General features: G+C 42.6%; 3 protein-coding genes across 6 annotated transcripts in view; 2 read left to right on the plus strand and 1 right to left on the minus strand.

Moving 5' to 3' along the window:
- The first annotated feature begins 786 nt into the window (after positions 1-786).
- On the plus strand, positions 787-2,725 carry nudt15 (nudix (nucleoside diphosphate linked moiety X)-type motif 15). Its single transcript, XM_086199296.1, has 3 exons — positions 787-1,272; positions 1,809-2,005; positions 2,088-2,725. The coding sequence occupies exons 1-3, from the start codon at positions 1,115-1,117 to the stop codon at positions 2,195-2,197; spliced, it is 465 nt and encodes a 154-aa protein (XP_086055422.1). The 5' UTR covers positions 787-1,114; the 3' UTR covers positions 2,198-2,725.
- Positions 2,336-25,704, minus strand: part of LOC147272670 (carboxypeptidase O-like) — a 64,824-nt gene continuing 41,455 nt past the window's right edge. Inside the window, exons 1-9 of one of the 3 annotated variants that reach the window (XM_086199265.1) lie at positions 5,708-5,871; positions 5,104-5,143; positions 4,890-4,991; positions 4,704-4,808; positions 4,487-4,603; positions 4,209-4,302; positions 3,932-4,134; positions 2,925-3,009; positions 2,336-2,835 (exon numbers count right to left, since the gene is read on the minus strand). In XM_086199265.1, the coding sequence (XP_086055391.1) occupies positions 2,567-2,835; positions 2,925-3,009; positions 3,932-4,134; positions 4,209-4,302; positions 4,487-4,603; positions 4,704-4,808; positions 4,890-4,991; positions 5,104-5,143; positions 5,708-5,838 (1,146 nt within the window). In that variant the 5' untranslated portion in view covers positions 5,839-5,871 and the 3' untranslated portion in view covers positions 2,336-2,566. Of the gene's footprint in view, positions 2,836-2,924; positions 3,010-3,931; positions 4,135-4,208; positions 4,303-4,486; positions 4,604-4,703; positions 4,809-4,889; positions 4,992-5,103; positions 5,144-5,707; positions 5,872-25,704 lie in introns of those variants that run through there. The other 2 variants (XM_086199273.1, XM_086199284.1) reach the window with 2 other exon arrangements.
- Positions 15,305-25,704, plus strand: part of cckbra (cholecystokinin B receptor a) — a 30,969-nt gene continuing 20,569 nt past the window's right edge. For both annotated transcript variants that reach the window (XM_086199246.1, XM_086199253.1), the window contains exon 1: positions 15,305-15,694. In XM_086199246.1, the coding sequence (XP_086055372.1) occupies positions 15,553-15,694 (142 nt within the window). In that variant the 5' untranslated portion in view covers positions 15,305-15,552. The remainder of the gene's footprint in view (positions 15,695-25,704) is intronic.

Genomic DNA, 25,704 nt, shown 5'->3' on the forward strand with positions numbered 1-25,704 from the left:
CTCTCTGGTACTCCGGCTTCCTCCCACAGTCCAAAGACATCAAGAGGGGACGAGGCTGATTGATACTCTAAACTGACTGTAGGTGTGGCTGTGAGTGTGAATGGTTGTTTGTCTTTGTATGTGTCCAGGATGAACCCCGCCACTCGCACAATGACGCTGGGATAGGCTCCAGCCTCCCCATGACCCTTAATGTAGGAATAAGCGGAAGACAATGGATGGATGGATGGATGGGATCTTCAAGCTCATATAAACTGATAAGTTAATGACATGGATAACTGGGTGTAAATTCAAACAACCGAAGTAAATAATCTACTGAGTGGGCACAATCGTGTGATAAGGCTTCTCCTAACATTAAAGAGATGTTCTGAGCTAAAATGTCGCATGAATTTAACAATTTAATATCACAACCTCTTCCCTTGCAGGTCAAATATGCTAAATTGAGGCTAACTACTCCATGACTGCAATCCGCCCCTTCTTTCTTTTTTCCAGGTATTTGTTAGTCATCAGAATAACTTCAACCAAGTCATGAAACCCATGCGTGAAAGAAAACATTCATGTTTGAATCTCCCAAGCTTGTGTTGTTTTAGTTTTTAAAACTGTATGAATTAAAGAAGACGAGAATATAACTAATGTACTTTTTCCACCTTGACTGATTGATTATGATGCATTATTTAAAAAAAAAAAGTAAAAAGTTGAGTAAGACTCCTGTCTTAGTAATTACGATCGTGTCTTCAAGATATAAAATGTTCACAGACTTGTCACTAGGTGGCAGTGTGGCATCAGGGAAGCGCAGCACCTTCACGTCATCAGAGTCCCTCACTGGCAAGATAATTCATTTGTAGCCAAGAAGACTCGGGAAAAACACTCGTAAGATACAACATTGTCGGCTACCTCAATGTACAGACAGACATGCTGTTAAACAACCGGAGTGACTGACAGGGTTATGCAAATGTCTCAAGCTGACTAAGGACGTTTTGCTTGAACCAAACACGGAAGTACAATGAGGTGACCCATCTTGCACCTCCGTGATTAGCTTCTCTCCGAGGTAGCCCGGCAGTGCCAGCACTGTTTTTGTTGTTTTTTTTCTTTCTTTCCGAAATAACAAGTTTTGCAGATGCGCCAGATGTCTGTGAAACCCGTGAAACGTCCAGGAGTTGGGGTCGGGGTGCTGGTAACAGACTCAGCCCACCCAGGCTGCGTTCTCCTGGGGAAACGGAGAAGCGTAATGGGTAAAGGGAGGTACCAGCTCCCCGGTGGCCACCTGGAGTTCGGGTACGTTGGTTACTGTGGGGAAACACCAAACTTCATTCACAAATCTGACGAACTTGATCATAAACGAATGGACAACACTGGCTGTCACGCCCATGATATTCTGCCACTATTGTGGACATTTAAATAACATTTGTCGGGTTTTTTTTATGCCGAATTGACCGGAAGCGTCCATCAATTACCAAGAAAAGTCCTTTACTTGTATTGCTGGAAGAGAGTCTCAGATTGGCGTGTTTACAAAAAATGTCTTTCATTTATTAAACGCAGTTTGGTGCGTTGATAGAAGCTGGGTCACATCACGAAAGAAAGATGATTGATAAAAAACAAAAGTCCAGATAGTGGAGGCCTGGATTGATAAAATTCTAAATCCTGACAAAACTTTCCTAATTAGAACCCTTTATTTTGCTTTTACTTGGCAAATTATAACATGTATTGTCAACAATGTCATGTTTGGCTTGAAATCACTGATCAAATGTGTAAAACCAACTTTCCATCACACAAATGCACTCGCTGACACTTTCCTCTGTGTGACTATCAAGAGAGACGTGGGAGGAGTGCGCTCACAGGGAGGTGTTGGAGGAAGCAGGGGTGCGTTTGGTGAACGTCTGCTTTGCATCGGTGGTGAACTCCATCAGACTGGAGGAGCAGTACCACTACGTCACCATAATCATGCGAGGAGAACTGGACAGGACGTGTTCAGAGGAACCATGTAACCTGGAACCAGAGAAGAATGAGGGTAGGTGGTCAACATGTCAAAATGGAATTAAATACAGTGTACACCCAACCTGAGCAGCCAGTGAGAGAGATTGTGTTCTCAGGCTGGACGTGGACACCGTGGGACCAGTTTCCTCCTGAGGAGCAGCTCTTCTTGCCACTGGCTGGTCTGAGACAACAAGGCTTCCAGCCCTTCAGGAGCGCAGAACCCTGAAACTGCCTCAGAAAATGACACAGACCTCTAAACAAACTCTTGCTGCCTTTTCCTCGAACATCAGGATTTTCTGTTGTATTACAAGCTGTGTTTAAAACTTGACAAGTACAGCAAATCATGCAACAAATTAAATTAGATTTTGATGTCTTTATTGGTGTTTAAGAGAAAGAAAACATGAAGACAAATGTACATATGAACTCTTCTTGGGCTAGTTGTCATGGATGATACCGGATTAATGTCATGATATTCGACAAGTTTCACTCAGGTGTTCGTCAGCCTTTTCAAAGAAATGATGCATTCAACGAATCTTCTCAGACAAAGACTCTTACAAACATTTTGAACTTCCTCTCGTGCATTTCTTTTTCTATTTCACATGAGGGTGTTGCTGGCGACTGCTGCTGCTGCCAGCAGTGCAGTCGCCAGGGTTGCAGCAGCGGAGGTCATTGCACCATTAAAGGTCTTGTCATGGGCGTAGGTGATGATGTGCAGCGCGCCGCTGTAGGCCTCCTCACAGGCAGGCTGGATCTGGTTCTCAGGAAGCAGGAAGCCATATTCCCCTTTGTCTCTCAGCTCGAAGGTGTAGGTGTAGGGGATGCCCTGCAGCTTAGCCCAGTCCCTGGATGAACCTGAGTTGGCGTCTATCAAAAGGATGAACACATTTGACGTGTAAGCTGCAGGTGGCTAGTATTGTCTGTCCACAGCTCAGGGGACGTATATCTTCACTTACATAAAACAGCCGGTGATGTTCCGACGGTGTAGTTCATCCCGTGGACGCTCTTGATGGCCTCCGCAGCAGCCAAACCCACAGACATCTACAAACATCACACAGCGACTGTGCAGGAATCCAAAAGAGTTGACCTGTTTACTCCCCCCTCCAAATATGGTCACCTCTAGTTGCAACAAGCCAAAAATGTCGCCCTTACTTTGTCTAAAATATGTAATCTAATAAGTCTTGACTCAAGACTTGTGTTCATCCCGCGTTGCAGATTTCAAACCCCTCTGTTATCAATCTTATGAGGCAAGCAATCATTCCAGCATATCTCTGAAACCTCCACCATCCACTCTCCTTTAACTGTGCTTCTCAACCACTGGGATGCCACCCATCGGTGGGACATGCGTGGGCCATGAAGTGCATTCAGACAGATGCTTACTATTTTGCAGGGAAGAGATTTCTTTTAATTGAAATAGAATTCAATCTGTAAAAAAAAAGCATAATCAAACCATAATAAATGGTTATTTGAACAAAATCCACATTCGAACATCATAAAGTGGAAACACTCAGCTAGGCATTCTCAGCGCTAGCAAAAACTTCCGAGCTGTAAATTATGTTTAAGTCCCTAAAGAAAAAGGAAAAAAAGGGCAGCATGACTATTTCACAGAAACATATCTCATTTTTCCATGAATACAACCTCTATGTTTTTGTCAATGGAGGTGACAGCACAGAGCCCAAAGCCTGAGGACGACCCCTAAGTTGTGAGGTAGATGAGAAGCTGAAACCAAACCAAATCAGCATCGTGGGCTCCTTCCTGTATCCGTCATGATGGAGGGATCAGTGTCAGCTTGTGTAGAGAGCTGCTTTACACTCATTCATCGACTTTTTCTCCATGCATTACCAATATTTACAGTATGCATTCAGCACTGATCAGAAAACAGCTCTACAGATTCACACACGTGTGATCATTCTGTGTGAAACCAGCATGAGTGTGTGAGTGTGTGTGTGTAGATCTGAGTTACCAGCTCATCGTAGTTGGGGGCGGTGAAGTCGGGGTGTCCATAGGGAATCAGGAGCAGCTGGCCGTGGGAGTGGATGGTGAGGAAACACAGGATGTCATCCTTCCTGCTTCCTACAAAGAAGGTCACGGCCTGGGCCTCGGGCTCAGACGCAGGTTTTCTCCCACAGAAGATGTTTGAGCAGCAGTCAAAAGATATTCCGACGGCTGGGAAACAGAATCAAATGTACACGCTGCTTTCAAATCAATAGGAATTATGAATATTAATGTAGAGTACTCACTGCCCCAGTTGGCGTCAAAGTTGCGGTTGAGATCAGTGCCGGTGCAGTTGCAGCCATCAGGTCCCGGTGACATGTTCTTCCTCCAGAGTCGAGTCTAAACGGGTCAAGAAGAGAAACATCTCCGCATTCTGAGTAAAACAGGCACTGAGACTGCTTTTCAAGTCACCCTATGAGTAAACAACCCTTTATTCACTGATTAAATTGCTGTTGCTTGACTATTTTACTGCCGCTGTCATGTACGCTCATATCCTGTTGATCCAATCAAATGCAACACTAACAGTTGGCCCCTCCCAGGAGTGGATGTACCCATCCATGTTCAGCACCGGGGTGATGTAGAAGTCCATGTTCTTCATCATCTCGTTCATTTTTGGGTCCGTTTTGTATGTTTGCAGGATCTGGTGTGACAGAGCAAAAGCATCAGTGACAAACCGGTGGACGGAGAGATTTATTGCTAATCTCATCTATCATTGTAAATCTGGATTTTCAAACGATTACCTGTCTGACAAAATACTGACAGAAGGCCGGGGCGATCCACTCCCTGGCATGGATACCACAGTCCACCCAGACACCCTTCTTCTTAGCTCCAGTTTTCAGACCTATCTTGAAATCAAATATGGCTACTTACATCACGACTGTACACACACACACACACCAACAATAACACTTGATAATCAGAATTACCTTGAGCAAGCTAATTGTCCTGAGCTCATAGGTCTTTCCATACTCCACTCTGGTAACAACATCACGGTGATCATTGGCTATCTTCACCATCCATTCACTGATCTGTAGATGAGAGCATTGTTACACATCAGTGTGTGTGTGTGTGTGTGTGTGTGTGTGTGTGTGTGTGTGTGTGTGTGTGTGTGTGTGTGCTTACAGGATGGTGCCTTCTTACCTCTGACATGGGATGGTATTTGTAGTAGTCATACTCGGCTCTGTTGCACACACCAAAATACATTAGATACTTAATAACCAGTTGGATTTTTCTTTCACAAAGTATGAGTTTATTAACATTTTTTAACAATTCAATCCCCCAAATGAGGCTGTAAATTGCAAAGTTGCCAAAATGTTGTAATATTAGCACTTAGTGCAATGACTTGAATATACTGTGGGTTTACATAAAACCCATTATAGAGAATCTAAATACCATGCAAGCGCTAATAGCTGAGCTGCTAACACGTTAAAAGTGGACATGAAATCCTTATTCTAAAGGTCAATAAACAAGCTAAAATCAAGAGGCGGTTGGCTTTGCTTATCTTAGCATTGAGGGTAGAAACAGACACAGCAGACTTATCTTTGTGTTCTGACTTCCCGTGTAACTTAAAGCTTGGGGTGAAAAATGAACACCCGTTTGTCGGATGAAATGAAATGATGGAGTCTGAAGTCATGGATCAAAGTATTTTTGCTCCTCTTCAACATATTTCACCGTACAATGCAGGGAAAGAGAAAAAGAAGCAATATTCTCCGCCGTGTCTGAGTCTGTATCTCAGTCATCGTACCTTTCCACTGTTGCAGCTCCCCCCACTGAAAGCAGCACCACCAGGCCCAGTCCCACAATATTAAGCAGGGTCATGTTTGCAAATGTTGAGTCCACTGACCTCAGGCTGGTGAAAGCCGTCCTTATACACATTATGTATCAGATAAGGACACACCTTTGCCTCAGGAACAGACACATTTTATCACCCTGTTGTTTTGGTTAATATATAATCTCAGATGAATTTGATGACATTCTTGCAACACCATTCTGATCTGGAATCACTCACATATCACAATTCAATTGAATCATATGACTTAGGACTTGTGAAGTCAGCCATAAAATAAAGACCTCAATCAAATTTTTGACATATTGCTTGTTTTTCCTTGCTGGTTCCTTTTCACAGGTTTGAATTAAACGATAGCGAACTTCTGTGCAGTCAGGAAATGACTGATTCATGCTCCGTACAAGTCCCGCCTGTTAATTCCTTTCCTCGGATAGACGGAGAACTTTTCTATTTTTTCATGTGAATTAAGTTATTGAGACCGTGGAAACTATGACAACATAAGAATTAGAAGGTAGCATCAAGCAAGGACATCAGGGTTCAAATGAGTGACAGAGGACAACGTAAAAGAGCAAAGGTCGAGTAGAAGTCAAAGCAGTGGTGGAGATCAGTGCCGTCACAGCTGTGGCGAACAGGTGACAACAACCCGTCCTTCTCACAGAGTGGAGTCTAAACAGGTCAGAGTAGCATATTGATAAATAGAAATGGTACTTAGCATTTCTTTGAGGACTTAAATGCTAACTGAGGATGCTTTTCCATTTATTCTATTTTGGAAAATTAGATGATTTTCTGCTTGGGACGCGTTGAGAGCACCAGATCAGTTTATTCACTGATTAAATTGCTTCTCCTTTCATAGCTTTACGGCTGCTGTCATTTCCTCTCATATCCTGTTTATCCATAACTTGAGAGTCTGATCCTGGAGAAATCATTTGAAAAATTTCAATTGTATGCAATACAAACAGGTCTGTCCTTCCAGGAATAGATGGCCAACCGTGTTGAGTCCTGGAGAGACGCACAAGTCCATGCTTTTCAGCATCTCTTCCATTTTCTATTTTGTATGTTTGCAGAGTGTGTGTGAGAGAATAATAATATCGCGGTGATATATATTGGTATGTAGAGACGTTTATTGTTAATCCAACAATACCTTCTGTCAAGTCAAGTCAAGTCAATTTTATTTGTATAGCGCCAAATCCCAACAAAAGTTCTCTCCTGACACTTTCCAAGTAGAGCAGGTCCAGCACCACACTCCTTCAAGGAATCTACACCCAACAATTCTCCATCAGCAAGCACATCCTGAAACAGCAGTGACTGCAGTTACCAGGCAGTAACATCGAGTCGATCCAGGCTCAATGGGGACTGCCTTCTGCTTTGACTGGTTGGGGGGGGGGAAGAGAGCAGGAGGGTGGGGCAGAGACAAAGACAGATAATGGAGGAAAACAGATACACAGAAGGAAAGAGAGGGACAGAGATAAAGAGAGAGAGAAAGGGAAGAGACTGTCCCTTTTTGGCTTGTATAAATATAAGCAAATAATTTTGATCAAGTTTTATCCTTCAGAATATAAACAGTTTGGTCCAATACATAAAAAGTTGTGGTATGAATCTGAAAAGAGCCACCAAGATGTATGGAGCTCCACCAGGTTTGGTTCTTAGGCACCTTGGACCCTATTGAAGCGGTCAGTGGTGCCAGGCGGCTGGCGGATGGTGCTTCTGTATGTGTTTGCCGTGCATTCTGAGAGTTCCAGCTTCACTGTGGTATCGAGCCCATTTTCCCAAACTTTCCAAACCTATCGAGTTGCTTATGACGATGATGCCCAGATCTATCTCACCAAATGGTGCCGTGGACTTAATATGATCCAACCTGGGGGAAGCCAACAACTGAGTGGTACAACCAAAGATAAGAAAATCAAATTGTTGGCAAAGACGACGGAATGTTTTCAAAGGCACGAAACAGGAACACCTGTGTCAAATGTCAAGAATCCTGGTGTTATCAATGAGGATCTGACTTTCAGCGGCAAAAACATAAGCCTCAAAAAAAGAACATTTGTCCAAGAGGAAGATTGACAGACAAGCTGAACCATTCAATCGACCCTTTGGTCCATCTGTTTGGTGCAGGCTGAAATATCGCAGCAACTAGTTTGGCTTGATGTTTTTTGCAAACATGTACAGAATGGTGCCTGGAGCATGAATCCTAATGGTGACCTCATGACCTTTCCCTTGCGCCACCATGAGGTTGTGAGTAAATTATCTCCATAAATCAATGCCATGAAATGAATTCACACATTCATATCTACCTCAGGATGGACAACCACGTACCCAGATACCTGTCCAGTATCCTTACACACGGTCGCACACAACTGTATTTTGAATTGGAAATGATTGGGTCAAATATGTGTCTCAGGTGGCCTGTTTTATTCTCCCCTCAGTCACCCAGGAAAAAAAGACCACAACAGAAAGCAAAAACAATTTAGAAAACACAAAAGAAATGATTGCCTCAAATTCTCACATAACACACAAACGGAAAACATCTGTATAAAATTAAGTAGATTATGAGACGACTGAAACAAAGCATCACAACACTGTATCATTGGACTGTAATCATGCTTGAATTTCTCTATTAAGACCTCCATCAAATATTGCTGTCAGCCATGCTCATTTCCTCCAAATTACACACACAGAGATGAGAAAATAGTGTGCAATTTTTGCATGAGTCAGATACTGAAATGGTTTGAGAATGACATTTCATGTTATTGAAGGGATAATGAACATGTATCACAGTGTAACTGGGGTGTTCAACTGAAATGTTGGCTTTTAAAGTGCAGTTCATCCTACAGTCAGCTGTTTTGTGAAGCACAGGCTTCAGAGAAAGGACTACATGATCTCCACTGCTGGAACGCACCACCAACGGCAACATCTCCACAAACCAAAACAGACTACATTTATATGAATGGCACTTTGTTATGTGAGGACCTGTGCATGAAGTTAACCTATACAGGATGAAAAACTGAGAAATCCATTCGACTGACTGCAAGAGCTCGCACGTATAGCATATGACCAGCAGAGGTCAGTATAGTTTAGATCCAATTCAAATATGAACCTCAAAGACAAGTGGCAGGACCAAATGCTTGCTAACACCTTTACACAAGTGAGGGCAGATATGATGAGTTTTATTCTAAAATTAGAGACCTGACTTTGGGCACTCTGCTGCTGATGTGTTTATACTGTCAGCTTAAAGATCTATACCAGCTTTTAATCCAAGTTTTAGCCTATTGAGAAAAGTTTGTGTGGGAGTGAAATATTTATTCTGAGTTCTCTGGCTGCTGCGGGGTTTCACCCTGACAGTCAAACGCTTGCGTGTTAACTAAGCCTCAGCGACTCAACTCTTTGTTCCCACTCCTTTGCTGACATGTACATCATGTCTATTCATGAGCTACTCTTAAGATAAAAAGACAAGACCTGTGTCAGCTTCAGCACAGTGTGCACAAACCTGGGGTGTGTGTTTGTTTGAGCATCAAAAGCACATATCATGGGCTGTTTCTTCAAAATGATGGATGAAAGGACTAATGTGTTTGGATGAGGGGGTCAGTGTGTGTGTGCATGCATAATGTCACCTTAAATCCATTCTCAGAGCTTGAGAAGCATGCAGAGCAGAGATAAGTAATTATTATCTGAAATTAGCGCGCAATTTACTGCTTTTCATTTCTCTCTCCATGGTACTTAGTAGTTGTCGTAACATAGTCGGGACTCTTTTGGAAACAGGAGATGCAGACGAACGCTGCAGCATTTTACAATCACTGAAGAACCAGTAGACAAATCACCAGCTGCAGTTAACTGGGAGGGAGCGCGTGTGGCTGACTGTGTGTATACTTTGCTGAGAGGTCTTGAGGAGGTTTTGGGAGGTGCTGGCGCTACACTGATGTGTGCGAGTCGTTGAAGGTGTTTCAGCCTCACAGCTTCACTGATATAAGTCCTGTCCTGAAGCTGAACCGGAGAGGTCTGTGACATTAATCTGAACACTGTCCTCTACCACAAATAAAATAAAAGGGAAAAGCTTTAAGAAAATATCCCTCCCAAGAGTGTATGAAGCAAGAGACATTAACAGTAAGCTTACAGTTGGCATACATCAGTTAGAATACAGACAGGTACAAACAGCTCTGTTCTGTCCAAAGGTCACTGCACAAAGAAAATATGTAAAGATGACAATTTCACTGTAGGTGGCATTTTGCTAAAAAAAAAAAAAAAAAATGTTTTAACCCTGCTTGCAATGAGAACCTCGGGCTAAATGCTCAGAGGAAAATGTAACATTTGACAATGTTGTGGTTCAGATTTGGGCCCAAAAAAGCCCTCTTGTTTAGGGTCAGATGGACGGTAGAAGTGGGTTAAAATCATAATTGAGAGCAGGTGATACAGGGGTGAACTCAGCTTTTTATTATTGCTTTTTCTCAAAAAACAACAACAACAACAACATATGAATAAATCATTAGCATCCAATGTCAACATTTCATTCCGGTGACAGTGCTGGGACGTTATCTTGGGTATTTATGCAAAGAGCTAACAAGGAAAACCTCCATGGGCAACACAAACATGCCTCCAATAGACCCGAGGCCATGGCCTCCTATTCAAGCCATTTTCTTCCACATGGGAAGGTTTCACCCCATTTACTTGTCTGAAAAGGTAATAGCCATAATAAGACAATAATTACCTAATCTTCAGTATGCATGCAAGCACTGGAGTTATATTAAAAAATTCTCTCCTGAAATTAATTTGTCTCATCTCTTTGCAGGAAAACCACAAAACCTTTAATGAAGCGGAAAAACTCTTAAGACTCAGAAACTAGGTTGAGTTGAGCAGGAAACAGCTGCACATGTGCACTGGGTGCAGAGAATACAAAGTACCAGCAGAGAACACTGGCACTCATAGATAAATGGTCCTGACTGTGGCAATAGATTTGCATATTAAACAATAATCAGGCTCCTTCTTACCACTGACCTCCTTTACGAAATCTCTCCAGTTCAGGTTCGTGATCACTAAGTATCTCACATGAACTTTTTAGAGGCACTTCCTCAATTTCTACATTGAAGCCATAATCTGCCTTACTAGAAGTGAATTCCTTTTATTGGACTGAATCATGTGGATCTGATTCTCTCTCTCTCAGTTTTAAATGCCCTGTTTTTATGTCAATGACAGGGGAAACATTGGAGGACATTTTCGAATGTGTTGACCCTCCAGATGTGTCTCAATCACCAGCAGACGCTCCAGATATCCTCCAAACATGTAAAGTTCTCATGGTCTCTCTCCATACTTGAATGGCGTAGCCAATGGAGTTCCCAAACCGACCAAATAGTCAGTCAGCCATGTCTAGTGAATCAGAATTTGATCTTTTCATAACACCATCAGCTGAAAAGGTTACATTTGAGATGACAAGCAAAGAAGGCAGGTGTATGCATGGAGACAGCGACTCACTCGCAAGCAGGGGTGTAAAAATTGAAGTAGTAAAGCATCAACAAGCCTGCTCACACTGGAAGACATTCCATGTTTTCTCCTGTGACTGAATATGGTGAAGTGAGGGCTGGCATTCAGGGAAAGCTCAGCAGCTTCAGCGATGACCTTTTCTTTACGTTGCAGGCCTTTACGTGACTGTGGATGACTTAATGGTTGCATTTTATGGGCGCTGCTTGACACATACCACTCAAACTGCTCAAATGTTTGAAGCTGCGATTGTTTTTCCTTTCACAGTCATTCGCTTACATTTCCATTGGCACACATATTGTCAGTAAAAATACATATCATATGTTTTTTTGGGGGGGTAATCAACAAAGATTATAAAAGGTAGCCGACATAAAACTGTATCACTTTGACCATAACCTTTTAAAGTGGTTTAAATTGCACAGGTCAAATTGGAATGAATTCAGTGCTTCTTGGTGTCACTACATTTATCAAAGTTCAGACACTCTGCTTTGCTGGAAGGCCTGCCATGTGCTGCTCTTCGTCTTGGTTCTGCCTTCTAATTTCGTTGCCTCTCTGACTTATTGACTGCTTTCATGAACGTGAAGCATGTTCATGCCTGGGAGCTTGTGGGATGTTCCTGCTTCACGAAACAGAATCAAATTAATACTCACACTACCATTGTGCCAGTATCGCTACAAATCTACAATTGTAGGCCCCCTGCTGGTTACTTCATACGTAGATATTAATTGATTTTATGGTGAAAATGATGTTCATTTTCACAGAGAGGATGCAATGTCTCATGCCATAAGCTCGAAGGTAAACAAGGCTAAGTTACTCTCCAGAATCTTAATTTTGTGGAAAAAGAGACTCCTAAACACAATGAATGTAACCGGCAACACATACTGCATTTTTCCTGTGTGTCTTTTAGTGTCACTCATATCTGGAGAGCTTTTATTTGAAGAGGTAATTTATTTATTCTGATTCCCTGCATACCATGTAGTTGTGTACCATTCACATGAGTCAACAAGCATTCGATAACTGTAGAGCTTTAACTAAGCTGCCTGGTCCACACTGGATTCTTACACAAGACATTTCCCTTCTACTAAAGTAAAGAGCCAACTTAATGCCTCTTTTGGGGCAGGGTGTTCTGACACCTCCAAATATCAGAATCTGAATAGTTCCTGTCTCATCAGACATGCTAGTCATGACCTGTGTGAAGACCTTGATGCCGAGAAAATCAATATGAAGTAGCTGCCAAGTTTACAACATTGAAGAACAGGGAGAATGAGGAGGGGGGGAGACTTTTGGCATCACTTTAATAAGCTGTTATCTTTACAGATGGAATAAACACTAGCACATGTCAGCTAAGCTGGATCATTGCGCGCGCGCACGCACGCACGCACGCACGCACGCACACACGCACACACACCTCCCACTCACAGCAGCAGCAGCAGCAGCATAAAAGCAAAGTAACACTTGTAAAACCATCAGCAATGCTGACAGCAACTACCTAACAAATCACAACCAGTGTGGCCCTCCTCCACCCTAGAGAACTCCCCCTCCTCCCCCGCAGCCTCCAGACACAAAAGCATCTATATCATTTCTCAAGTGGGAACACGTGAACTAAAACCCTGAGGCACTCTGAGAGACAAAGCCATCATGCTTGCTCATCAGGATACCCAGAACCCCTCACCTGATTGTTGCAGGCCAGCAAATGTTCCGAGTTCAAACTCAAACTTCAAAAAAGAAAAAAGAAAACTCAGCATGTACAATCTCTATCCCTGGATGCTCTGTGCTATAAAAAAAAGACTTGTAACCATGGCACCATCCTCCACTTTAAATCACCAGACAATCACCGCACGTACACATAGACACGTATGTGCTGATGGACCCCAAGGTCGTTAACTTGGGCAGAGCATCCACTCCATGGAGAGATGGTAGTATTGATCGCTGAAACAGCACTCTGAAGTATAGTGATTTAATGAAAGACAAGGCCTAAAAACTATGGGTGAGACTTGAGTGGGACGGCCGTTTAGCCAAGTTTTAGAGTTATCGACACTAAAGCAACTCTCCACCTCTGCTGCTCCACCAACACACCAACCTCACCAAGCTTTCCAATGTCAGATGCATTTTTTTTTTCACCTGGAAATGTTATAATATCAATTTTCTATTCTGAAACTAGCACTCGTCGTTGGACACTACCATTACACTGCGACAAGTAAAGCCTTGCAAAGTATATTTGCCTTAGAAAAAATAAACAGAATTACTTAATTGAGTTTTCTTAGATATCAGAATTTATTTTGAGAATTTTTTTCTTACGGTGTTGGCTGTATTGGCTTTATGTAAGTGCAAGCAAAGTAAAACTCAGCAGGGTTTTGTTTTTTTTTGCCTGTAATGTGTAAAATAGTCTGCCTATAAGCTAAAAATGTTTTAAATAAGATTATAATATCTAAACAAGCTCCTTTATCTCTCTTTTTAAGAGTTTCTGTCCTATATTAAGTGTAATAATATTATTTAACTGGAGATTTGACAAGTTCACTGGGCGAGACGTCCCATGGACCAATGATTCAATCAAAGGGGCCTTTTCTGGAGAATTTTTCCTGTAGAGCGATAATATGGTGCTGATAAATAAATCAACACGCCTTAGCTTGAATAGATTTGACCTGGTTATTTTGCCTATTTGCAGCAGCAGAAACTAGCTCTGATGGCACCAGTGATGTGCTACGTCCTTACCTGTGAGCAAACAGCACACAGCAGCATCTACATTCAGCTGATCTGGTGAATCTAAGTTCAAGCTTCATTCTGCCCTCAGGCCCATCTCTGGTCTCCTGAACATAGTTTGCTGCCCAGGTCACAGTGTGAAAACAAGTCCACTAAGAGCAGAAAGAGTAAACCACAACAGGGTTAAAAACGTCTCACTGTTGGATCCTCTACAATTTTCACAAATGGCAGTCAGCATGTAGCCCTCCAGTCAAAAGTGTGTTTTTCTGCTTCCTCCAACAGCGGAATGTTAGAGCTTCACTGTGTAAAACGATGCATGTGCAGTTCGAGGGCTGATTCTCATTCATTGCCAAAACTAAACTACACTCCTCTGTGCATCCCAGTTGCTACATCCTTTTCCCAGGAGACACTGACAAGCTAAAACTAGGTAATCAATGAAAGACAGACTGTATGTTTGCATAAATTGAGGAAAGGTGATGTTAGCCATGACAATAGCAGTGTGCACAGCTGTGTTGGATAGCAGCGGCACTAATAGCCTACCTACATTTCTCAGAGAACAGCTTCAGCAGCATAGTTAACACAGCAAGGCTTTCTGCTGTAGTTGCTAACTTGAGGAACCACCACACACCAACTCCTCAATCGCCCATGTTTTCAGCGACCAACCTTTAAGGAAGACCAGTTAGCTGCTGCCAAGCGCCCTCTACTGGCTGGACTGTATCCTAGCATCTCTCTTTCACTTACAGCATTTCATTTGAAACAAAGCTAAATGGATTCAAAACATCAGCTTATGCACAAATACGTTCTTAAACAACAGTTCATTGATTTCACCCTTTAATTAGCAGGTCAGACAGGAAGCAAAGCCTCAACCCTCACACCGTCTTGTTCCTGACATCTCTTGGTGGCCATGGTGATAGAAGTACAAAACTGATGTGAAAAAATATCAGTTCTTCGTTAATCACAACTGGACTGAAACGTTTCCAGTTTTATCGACTCACACTATGGACAAAAATGAGGCCTGTCCTTGTCTCACACTCATGATGTGGATCTGGAGCTTCAAGCACTGAGCAAAGTATGAAACATCTGGTGTCCAACAGTTCTACTTGTGAGAAATACTGTAAATTTGCATATTCATGTGAGGATTTTTTTTAAGGGGGGAGAAAAAGGAATTTGATTAAGTATCTTCCTTCATACACACATTGTATTACAATTATTAAACGTGATCTTTAATTTGAAGGTGTTGGTTTTGATATCTAAGACACATTTTAAGACATACCACGCGCATTAAGTATTCAGGGTGGGGGGAGGCAGAGAGAGAGAGAGGGACTGTCTATCTAAGCAGCACAGCTTCATTCCTCCACAGTGGAGTTCCAGTCGAGCTACCGAGCGCAGCGCTTCACTCCAGCTCCCTCACGACTTCGCACACTCATCAATGAACGTTTAGCATCCAATTAATTCCGCTGCGCTACATTCTGCCACCGGCAACTCCAGTTTGGGCTTTCTCCAAGTTCCACAGCGCCCCTGCTCCGGCTGTCATGGAGGAAAAAGCGACGGTGGAGCGTTGATCGCTGCGCGGTTGCACTTTGGAAGACTCCGTGCAGGTGGAATCCGACCACTATTAATCGGGTTCGGCTGAAAAAAAAATGGCTCTGCAGGCGGTGAATGTGAGCGTGGTGGAGGTGCCGGGCTGCGTGGAGCAGAGGAACCTCAGCATGGAAGTTACCGACTATAATGTGAGCTGCACCAACAGCTCCGACCTGCCCAGACCCCCCACCAGGACCCGAGGTAGGACCTCTCCTCGTCTCCTCTTCAGCACAGCTGTGAGAAACTGCGCTTATGGCATCCAAGCGGAAGCAACATCTGGCTCCCGACAGATGTGTTAAATTATTGTTGTTCTCCACTTCATGGACTGTGTTTGCCGGCGGGGAAAATTTTATAATAAATATTTCTGTCTGTTTTTGTTCTAGCCATAACAATGCCATTTAGTGAAACGTGATCTTGACTTCTAATTAAACTGCCACATATGACGAATTAGCTGCTTAAAACACAATCTGCAGACTTGCATGTGCGGGTGGAATGGAACTGAAATTAACATTCATACACACGTATAGATAGAGAGAGAGAGAGAGAGAGAGAGCGCGAGAGAGAGATATTTATTTCCCCACATTGACTCTCTGATTGCAAAGCCAGCAGACTGCAATCAGGAGTTTTGTGTAAATCAACCTGCTTGGATGCAGTCAATCATCAGGTCAGCCAACTGCTACACCCCTGCATCCATCACACAGAATGAGCAGTGGTGGGTGTGGAGGGTGAACCTTTTATTTTTCTTGCTCATAATTTCCAAACTGCTAAGAGATGAAGCCCTCCACCAGAGGAGATAAGCCCCCTCATGCTTTGTCTCCTACCAGAGCTCCACTGGAATATAAGGGCTGATTAGGTAATGAGGTCTGAACGTGGGCGAGAGTTCTTCCTCAAATTTGTTTCCCCCTGCCGCTGCTGCAGTATTGAGAAAATATCCAATCTTCCTCCACTAAATTATTCACAGCCGTTCTTCCTTCTGTGCTGCATTTCTTTTATTGACCTTATATGGCAGCCAGACATGCTATACTATACTATACTAACACCACAGGATGTGCTGGCCCAACTACCAGAGCAATCAGAGGCTGTGGGGCGTGTTTGACCAAGAGAATTGTCCTGCAGAGGGGACTGCTGCCTCCCGCGCACTTGTTTTGTTTACTTAGAGACACCCTGGACCGAATCATACCTCTGCTTCAGGCCAGAGAGAGAGAAATAGAGCCTGATTACGTGGCTGTACTGTTGCCTACAGATGTGATATTCCAGCACTGGGACAGACGATTAGAGCCCACCACTGTTGGAATTCGTCCGATTCATTCACAGGGAGATTTTGTTCTTCACTTCCAACACGCCTGAACTTCGACGACAGTGAAGTTTGTGTTTGTTTTGGCTGGAGGAAAAAAAGGCTTATTTGTTGGTGTCTGTGGAAACATTTCTCCCGGACTAAAGACACCTTTTCTCATACACAGTTAACAAAAAATAATGAATTTTTTCATGGAGCACAGGGGAAAAAAATCTAAAAAGGTCACACGATACAACTTGTTCCCTTCATGTAGCTAGTTTGTGGAAACAAGATAAAACTTGCTGCAAAAAATATTGATGTTGTACTTGTATGACTTTTAAATCTAATGGCTTATTTTGTCTGACCAACAATCTGAAAACCAAAGATATTCTGTTTTCTACTTTCCTACCAACTTTTAAAGATAAAAATGTTCTCATTTTCAAAGCAGGAAGGACTGGTGTCACCCCTTCATTTACTAACACAGCTGGAAATGGCACGCAGTCTGACATACATTCATGAGAACGACGCGGTTCAGACCAGGTTACATGGAGCAACATCTGTAGCTGCCCCATGACTCGGCCCTGATACACTCCCTTTCGAGCTGATTCAAAGTGGCACTTTGCTGAGCTCACCCCGGCTCTCTGAGTGCACGGGAGATAAGTTATCATGAGGCGGATCTCATTAACTGTTTCATTTTTCTCAGAGAAACCAACCAGCTGCCCCGGGCTAAAAAACAGACTAGAGAAGCCCCCAATTTGCAAGGGGGGGCTTGCTGAAGATGTGAGCGTCTTCAGATATATTCTATCTTAACCTGATCAGAGATGCACCGAGCCACATGTTTTCCAGTGATTCCAATATTGCTTATCCTCCTTCTGATCGTCATCAAGGGAATTCAGTCTATTCAGGGAATATTTGACAGCAGGAATAAACACCCAACAATGCTGGGGAGGTCCTCAACATATGATACACACCCCTATTCACAAGATGATTCTATCATGACATACTGTAATATCACACATATGATCATACTCGAGGGAATTTACTGAACATTTCAAAATAGGGCTGATAAAAAAAACTTGCTGTGCATCACCTGGGTGGTATCACAATACGTAAATTAAATGATGTTAATAACTCGAAGGACAGACTGAGTCAGAACTACTACACTGAGTTTTTATATTCTAATTTACTAGATATGTTGCTGCAAACTGTTCTTGAACACAGTAACAAAGCTGTCATCCCACACATGGGTCACTGGTCACTCAGAGGAGTTTATTATGATGTATTGCAGTACATGGCAGCCAGTGTCCAAAATACTGGTGTGTCAACTTTAATGATTTCTCATACATGGAAGCTATAAAGTCCTTCAGTTATTGTAGTTTTAAAAAAATGAAAATCAATAAGCGATGATGGTGTATTGATCCCCTCAGTTCAATTGGTGAAGACGTCGCGTATATCACCGTTCATGACGTCTGTACAACATGACAGCAGTACTTATTTAGATGCCCCCAAACACGCTGTATTGATCCAGGATGACCTCTTTCTGCACGCCAGCGTTATTAACTCACCATAGCGGCGGGAATCATCAGTGACTTTCAACCCTTGTAACCGCTGGGGAGGAGGAAACATAGCTGTGGCAGATTTTGACTGTGTGAAAGTTTTGGATTCCCTCGTCCTGCGAAGGTCTCATTAGTGATTTTATTGTGCCATGACGATTGTCTCCGCAGTGATGTGGGATCAAGTGGCTGAAATCCCTCAAGATCCTATTGAACCTCCCGAGCAAAATCCTGTTTAATCCATTTCAAAGTTAAAGGCACTTCTTTCATGCTGTATAAAAACCAGCAATCCGTCAAGTAGATTATTCAGGCTCTGATATGTTTGACACACATCTGGCCTGTCTGAGAGAATCTGCAGCGCTATGTGATGTGCATTTAGCTTTGCCCAAATGTCACTGCAGAATCCCAGGCCCGTTTGAGTGGGAGAGTGACAAGATCATAACAAAAGGAACCAGTCTATTTGTAGAGTTCTTTAACTGATGGGCGAGTGAGTTCACACACGGTCCAGAACTGAAGCTCCGTGATATACAACAATAATCAGTTGTTTGACGATTCAGGCCAATGGGATAATTAGTATTTAAAAAAGGCGTCTGGCTCAATAAAAAAACATCTGCTATGTGAAGTTGTAGAAAACGCTTACACATCCATTCTTGAATTCACTGGAGTCAAAGAGATAACACTGACTGCCCTCATCACAACTCAGTGTCGTCATCAATGTGCATCTTTATTTGCTATGCAGGTGATCTCTCGCTGCCTTTTGGCTCAACCCAAGTCTAATTTATATATTTAGGAGAACAGTTTCTAGTGCTTATTGCCGACTGTTTTCACTAAAAATATTTCTGTTTCGATTTAAATGATCATTATGGTTTTATCAGATGTTTTAGTCAAGAGCAGAAGGCGCTTCAGTTGAAGAATGATTTTGCTGATGAAATATTCTCCCCCTTTCAAGGACGACTGCATCCTCTGCTGTTCGAGCTTTTTTAATCCTTCTGAATTTTTTGGGCCCCAATAATCATGTAGTGAGAAGCTGATTCGATGACAGCCTTCTTTCCAAGCTAATGTTGAAGAGACAACTACACAAGACATGCTTGAGGCCTTAATATTTTGATCATGTGGCAGACACATGGCGCATGCAGCACACATTAATAACAGCGCACCACGGTAGAGCTCATCGGGAACACTATTCTAAGGGAATAGAATTTCCAGTTTCCCGCCTGCCTGCTGAACATTGGTATGCATCTACCTTCCTGTGGTGCTTGCAGGGGCCAGAGTGGACAGGGATTTGCTGGATTTGTCACCCTCAGGAGAGGCTGCAGTGCAGTCATTCTGCCTCCCTTTGTCTGCTTAATGATTTACTTTAAACAGACATGATCTTGTGCGTTGTACCATCATCGTCCCATACTGCGCAGTTCCCTTCTCACTTGCTGTCTGATTTGTTTACAGGGTTTTAATGCTACTGCCACTTTAGGGCTTAAAATACATCGATGACGCAGAGAAAGTAAGACTTTAATGGAATCGATAGTAAACATACATTCTTGACAAGACCTTGTGGGTAATTGAATATTTGCTGACCTTGTTCATGCACCACAAACAAGCTCTCTCCAACTTCCAAAAATGCCAAAGTAATGTCGGATCAATACTCTGCTATCAGGGAAGGGGGCATTGTTGAGACAACTGAGATGAAATCTGCTGACTGGAACAGTAACCCACCTCATTACAGTGGTCAGATGTATTACAGAGATGTGCTTGGCTACTATGTACAATACAGCGGCTGTAGAAGGATTAATTTGCACCCATCCTCCCTTTAGAATCCCAAGTAATGCAGTGTGGCTGTGAGGAGGGGAGCCAGACAGCTAGTTGTTGCCTTTTTGTGTTAATCTGTAAACACGATGCTCTACCATACATGCGAATAGAGACCAACGTACATGAAGTCAGTGTTCATTATGTCTCTTCGTGACTGCAATGTCCATCTGTCGCAGGAGTTCAAAGCCGCCCTGACCTTTATCTTTTGATTGACTCTTGCACACTACAGCAACTCTGAAGTTACAGTTTGAGGGGGCAGCACCAGATCGTGTGCTGAACAATGTTTGATTGACATCACGGATGCAAAATGCACATTAGAGGCCACTTTTATCTTTTTCGTACGTGGTTTATCCACAGTTTGGAGTGTTTGTAAGTTAAGAATGATGGTGGTGATGGTGTTATTGGTTATGAGGACCCAGATGTGATATTTAATCCAAGCAAAGGCACTGACTTGGAGCTGCTCTGCTGTACTTTCTCACTTGAATACATTTAAACATTTGTAGAAACTGGGTTCCATGTTTGCTTGCTGGCTGTTTTCATCTTCGCTGCCTTATCTAGCATCTCTCATTTGTTGCCCCCGAGGAACGCCGCACCCCTGCCCCACCCTTGAGCAATCCCATGAACATCCAAGAGCTCCGAAGAGACTCCTTCATAACACTTCAAAACAACTTCAACTGTTTTTGTGCAACACTTACACGTCCTCCCCAGCACTTTAGAAATCTCTTTTCTGAGATGAAACATAATCTTTCTCAAGGTAAGTATGATGAGAGCTCATTAATTAAGCAAATCCACTTTGGGGCTCTTCGCTTTTCCGCAAACGGCTTTAGATTTATTATTTGAGGCCAGGTTGATAAGGCCAATATTGTCTCTGTTATTGAAGCCCCCCCTGTTGGTGTGAGTCACAGGTTTGCTTGGATCTCCCCCGCCGAAGTATTTTTTATGGCATCTAAGACAGAATCTGCTGCTTCAAGTCAGAGTCCTTGAGAGCAAAACCAAGTTCGATTTCCATTTTAACCTTTGCATAAAGCACTCAAGTGTCTGTACTCCTCACGATTCTGCTATAAATAAAAGACAGAAATCCTTTAGAACAAGAGGGCAGTCGACAGCAACATACCTTCATCAAAGCTGCCTCAATCAAACCCCATTCATGGCTATGCTGACTGTATCTGCCACAAAAGGCAATGGCTTCTTTCTTTTTCCATAATTTGGTGAAATCAGCTTCATTGTTTATATGCGTGGACACAAATATAGATGGTCGAACCTCCTTGGTGGAGGTCATTTTGGATTATCTCTCATAACTAAAAATATTGCTCCTGGATTCCGGCTAACTGTATCAGAAGGAACACCAATTCAAGTCACTCTTTCACCAACGGCGTTTATATCAAAGAGCCTTTTAGTCTGAGTGTTTTTTCTGAATACAATGAAAAACTGCACTGACATCTATTCATATGATTCTTGCCAAGCTCTTAGACTGCCATAAATATTTACAGTATTCATCAGTGTCACTGCAGCAAATTGAAGTGGGTCCTAGCAGTCAGGAGACGATGGCTGTATATGATCCTCTCCACGCATTTACACGGGAGGGTGAGAAGAGCAGCTCATTCACTCAGGTCTGTGGCTCTGGGATTCTTAAGGACAAGGCAAGTTTAAAAAAAAAGTAGGACACAGCATTTTCACTGAAAACATGATGTGAAATTGCTGCCATTTATCTGTTGTGAGAAGAGTTTTAGTTTGGCTTTGTGCAGTGTCAGGTCAGCGTGGTAGCAGAGGCAACGATGGGGAGGGGGGGGGGCTTCCTTCAGTCATTCTTTGATATGTGTTGACAAAGGCTGTATTTTTTATGATAGAAAACACAAGAACTATATTAGTGCTGCAAAGAAAAATTTGCAATAATTCAAATTTGATCTTGAAAGCCTGATCTGATCTGTTAGAAGAAGAGAAAAATACAGTTTGTTACTTAACAATCTAGTAGAAATGATGGCAGTTGAGCCGTCTGGACTCTGGATGTCTCTCCATCAAGTCAAAGACTGGCCCATGTTCCCTCTCTCATCACTTCATCATACACTGCCCCTTCCTGCCTCCTCAACAGCTTGTTGTCTTTTGCTATGGAGGGTTTCCACAATTATAGTGATCAGAAGCTCCTGGGAGTGGGAAAGCTCCAACCTCAGATGTGGAAAGTTCAAGGAAACTTTGAGAGCGAATCGAAGTTTGCCATGTACACGTCAGGTTAAATATGTTGAAAGTACGTGCTACACGCCTAAACATGCCCTGCCATTGTTAATTTGGTAGGTTGTTCTCATTTGCTCAGGTGATTGTGTTTTCAAATGCTGCCTAGCAGTTTTCCTTTGTTCACTTGTCTTTGTCATGTAGCCAGTTACTGCATACCTAAATCAACGTCCGCCCTCTGGCTGTTGAAATCACGCAACTGACAGAAATAAGCTGATATATTGACTTCCTAAGCCCTTCATTTAAATAAGCGATGACTGTCACTATTCTGTATGACTCAGACAGCAAATGCAGCGCATCTTGAGGCGGCCATGTTGCTTGTTTGTTGTCATCATGTGATTGTAATTTACTGGGAGGCAGAACTGTCGCCACATGAGTTGGATCGCTGTCTGCTACCTATGATAACTACACTTGCACAAAGTTCCACTCCATCATTGATATTTTACAATTCCCTCACCTGCAACAAAAGATCTAATGGGTGGAGTATTTGTTATTTCACCCCCATAATTCACCTTTCACAAGAGGCCAAAAAAAACAAAACACAAAAAACATGCACAATTAAACTTAATAACATGTTAGAAAAGGAATTTTCTTTGATTTAAACACCTTCATCAAAATATAATCTGAATGAGAATTAGTCAATAGTTGGATAATTGCAGTGCAATTAAATGTAGCCATCTGGAAGTTGACTGATAAACACCGCTCAATCATTGGGACAACTTCACCATGAAAGTCAGAGGAAAGCCAGAGTTTTGGTCCTTGTATTTCCAGTCTCTTATTGACACTTTATTAGCAGAAAAAAATGAGATATTTAAAAATTGATATATGTGAACTCTCAAAACGATGGTAATATCAAAGAAAAATGTGCACTTCTTTCACTTGAACCCCATTTGACAAGAGGGAATTAGTGGCCGACTCCCATAAGTTTAGGACTCATTTCCTTATTCTTGTCCTCCACTTCACAGGTCCATTGCCAAAGGATTTCTGCTCACTTGTAATTAAGAGTAACATTAGATCTGGATGGAGCTGACGGATATTTCACACAATTCCGAATATTTCATCAACTCACATGGGCTTCATATGAACCAGAGCCCGTAGCGAGGTTGTGATTAAAGGGATTGTTCAGAAGTGTGGCTCTTCTTCTGTATCTAAAATCACATTCCTGCCGCTCATTAGGAATCGTCTCTGTAACAGTCTATCGGATGTGATCCGGCTCCATCAGTCAGTCAGGTCAGGTTCTCTTACGCCACACATTTGAGAAGACGACAAAGCTTTCAAACGGGCAGCTGTGAAGTGGTGCTAATCATCCACAGATAAAACAAAATGATGAAAATGTCATGATCCCTGCAGGGCAACAAAATTACACTTTGCATCGCAGCAGCCAACAGATAACACAATGAGAATGGCGTAGATAAACAAGCACCTCTTGGCCTTGGGTCATTACTAAAATGTTCCACGTCAACAACCTCCGCTGCATATCTCGGAGGTGAAGGGCACCGGTGAATCGGTACAGATGCCTGTGGATTTAACCACAGCTGTCACGCTTGAGGGAGTCAATGAAAGCAAAGTAAATTGTCCAGGAGTGGTTAGACTCAGGGGAGCCAACACACCGCTGGTGCTCAATGAATACATAATTCTATTTTCACAAAAGATCTATCACAATGGAAGCTGCTGAGCCAATGGGAGCTCCCTGGATGGCGTCTGTGTAGGTAGCCTTGCAACTTAGTGGAGATTTTTCATGATTCACGTAATTCTCTGGTGTCAATCGTATCATTTTAGTGACTGAAACAAGATGTGTGTGGCTGGCCTGGGCTGGACTGCCAGCTTCAGCTGAGGAGATGGCTCTCAGAGAGGCAGGGTTTCCTTTTCAAAAGAATTATTAATATTCTCTCAGGTGGCAAAGGTGATTAAAATGCATCCTGCTGTGGCCGGAGTTCAAATCCATATGTCAACTACAGTCCCTTTATCATTGCTCTTCAGTGCCTGTGATTCATGTTCAAACAGTTTCATTTCCATTTGAAGCGTTTTTTTTCTCTCAAGGTAAAACCCATCTTATCAATGTTAGAGTGTTTTAAGCTAATAATATTAATATACCCCTGAAAGCCTTTCTATCAGATGGATCCCAATGGATGAGATTGATCGGAAATCTTGATGGTTAAACTAGGTATACATGGCATTGGGATTTTTTTTGTTTTTTTTTTTGCTGACATGCAGTTATTTTAGAACTTATGTGGCTGATAGCCCGTATCTTAGTTAGTTGGTAGCCAAGTAGGTTCCTCCGCTGTTGCTCTATCATGATGTGAGGGTTGTGGCTGAAAATAAAATTACTCCTTTCACTACCTCATTGTGATTTATTTGGCCTGATAATATTTGGAGGGTCTTCCAAGAGCCACACGATTAAATAATTCATCCACATTCAAGTTAGAACTCTGCTGATAGAACATGCATGGTACGATATGTCTGCTTTCAGTCGCACAGGAATGTAGACATCGTGCACTAGAGCTTGAAAAACAACATACGGCTGAGGAAAAAACCAAACAAATGGTGACGTGATGATGGCACTGAATGAAAAGACTTGTCTGCGTTTCTTTAAGGTGGTCTGTGGAGCTCGGTCTGCAGGCTCTGCCACAGACATTTAGTCTTCCCCCACGTCGCCGTCTTTAATCAGAGGACTCAGTCAGCGTAGCACATGGCCAGCCTCGACCTTGTCCTGTCACATAGTCTCATTCTCAAACTGAGCGGCTCTGACAGGCTGGTGTGAGTGAAGGGAGCATCCCTAAAACCCTCTGGCCGGACCGTCCTGCTCTCACTGATGCTCAGGGAGACGACAACTGCTCCATTCTTAGTTTTCCTCCAAGATGAATTCAACCACTTGTGTTACAGAAATATTGACTCCACCGAAGAGAAAGATGTGTAATTTGAATCTTGTTTTTAAAGTTGGAGTCACAGGTGAAACCCCCAAAGCAGTGTGCTCAACCTAATGATGTTTGTCTTCTTTTTTTTTCCTCTTTCAGTTATTCTTTGAACTGTAATTTACCTCACAGGACAAGCAAGTTTTTGCATGAACATAATTTCAAAAGTGGATCATATGAAGTCATTCGGCCTTCTAGTCGTCTTACTTCCTCGTCAAGCAACCTGATATGCTCCCCTCTGAATCTTATTTAAGTATTTTATGTGTATTATTTTACAGGAAACACCTGAACACAGATTGTTGTGGAAATTTGCTAAACCTTTCTGGTGGTTGTGAAAGAAAAGCGATGAAGTGATCCAGGGGAAGGGCTTGACAGTTCACCATTGTAGCTTTTTAGCCGAGCTATCAGTTACCTCCGTACAAGAAGCCTTAACAAGGCTAAGGT

This window comes from Aulostomus chinensis, chromosome 1 (assembly GCF_037954235.1).
Source record: "Aulostomus chinensis isolate RoL2024-O1b breed Wild chromosome 1, RoL_Achi_v1.0, whole genome shotgun sequence".
Lineage (NCBI taxonomy): Eukaryota > Metazoa > Chordata > Actinopteri > Syngnathiformes > Aulostomidae > Aulostomus > Aulostomus chinensis.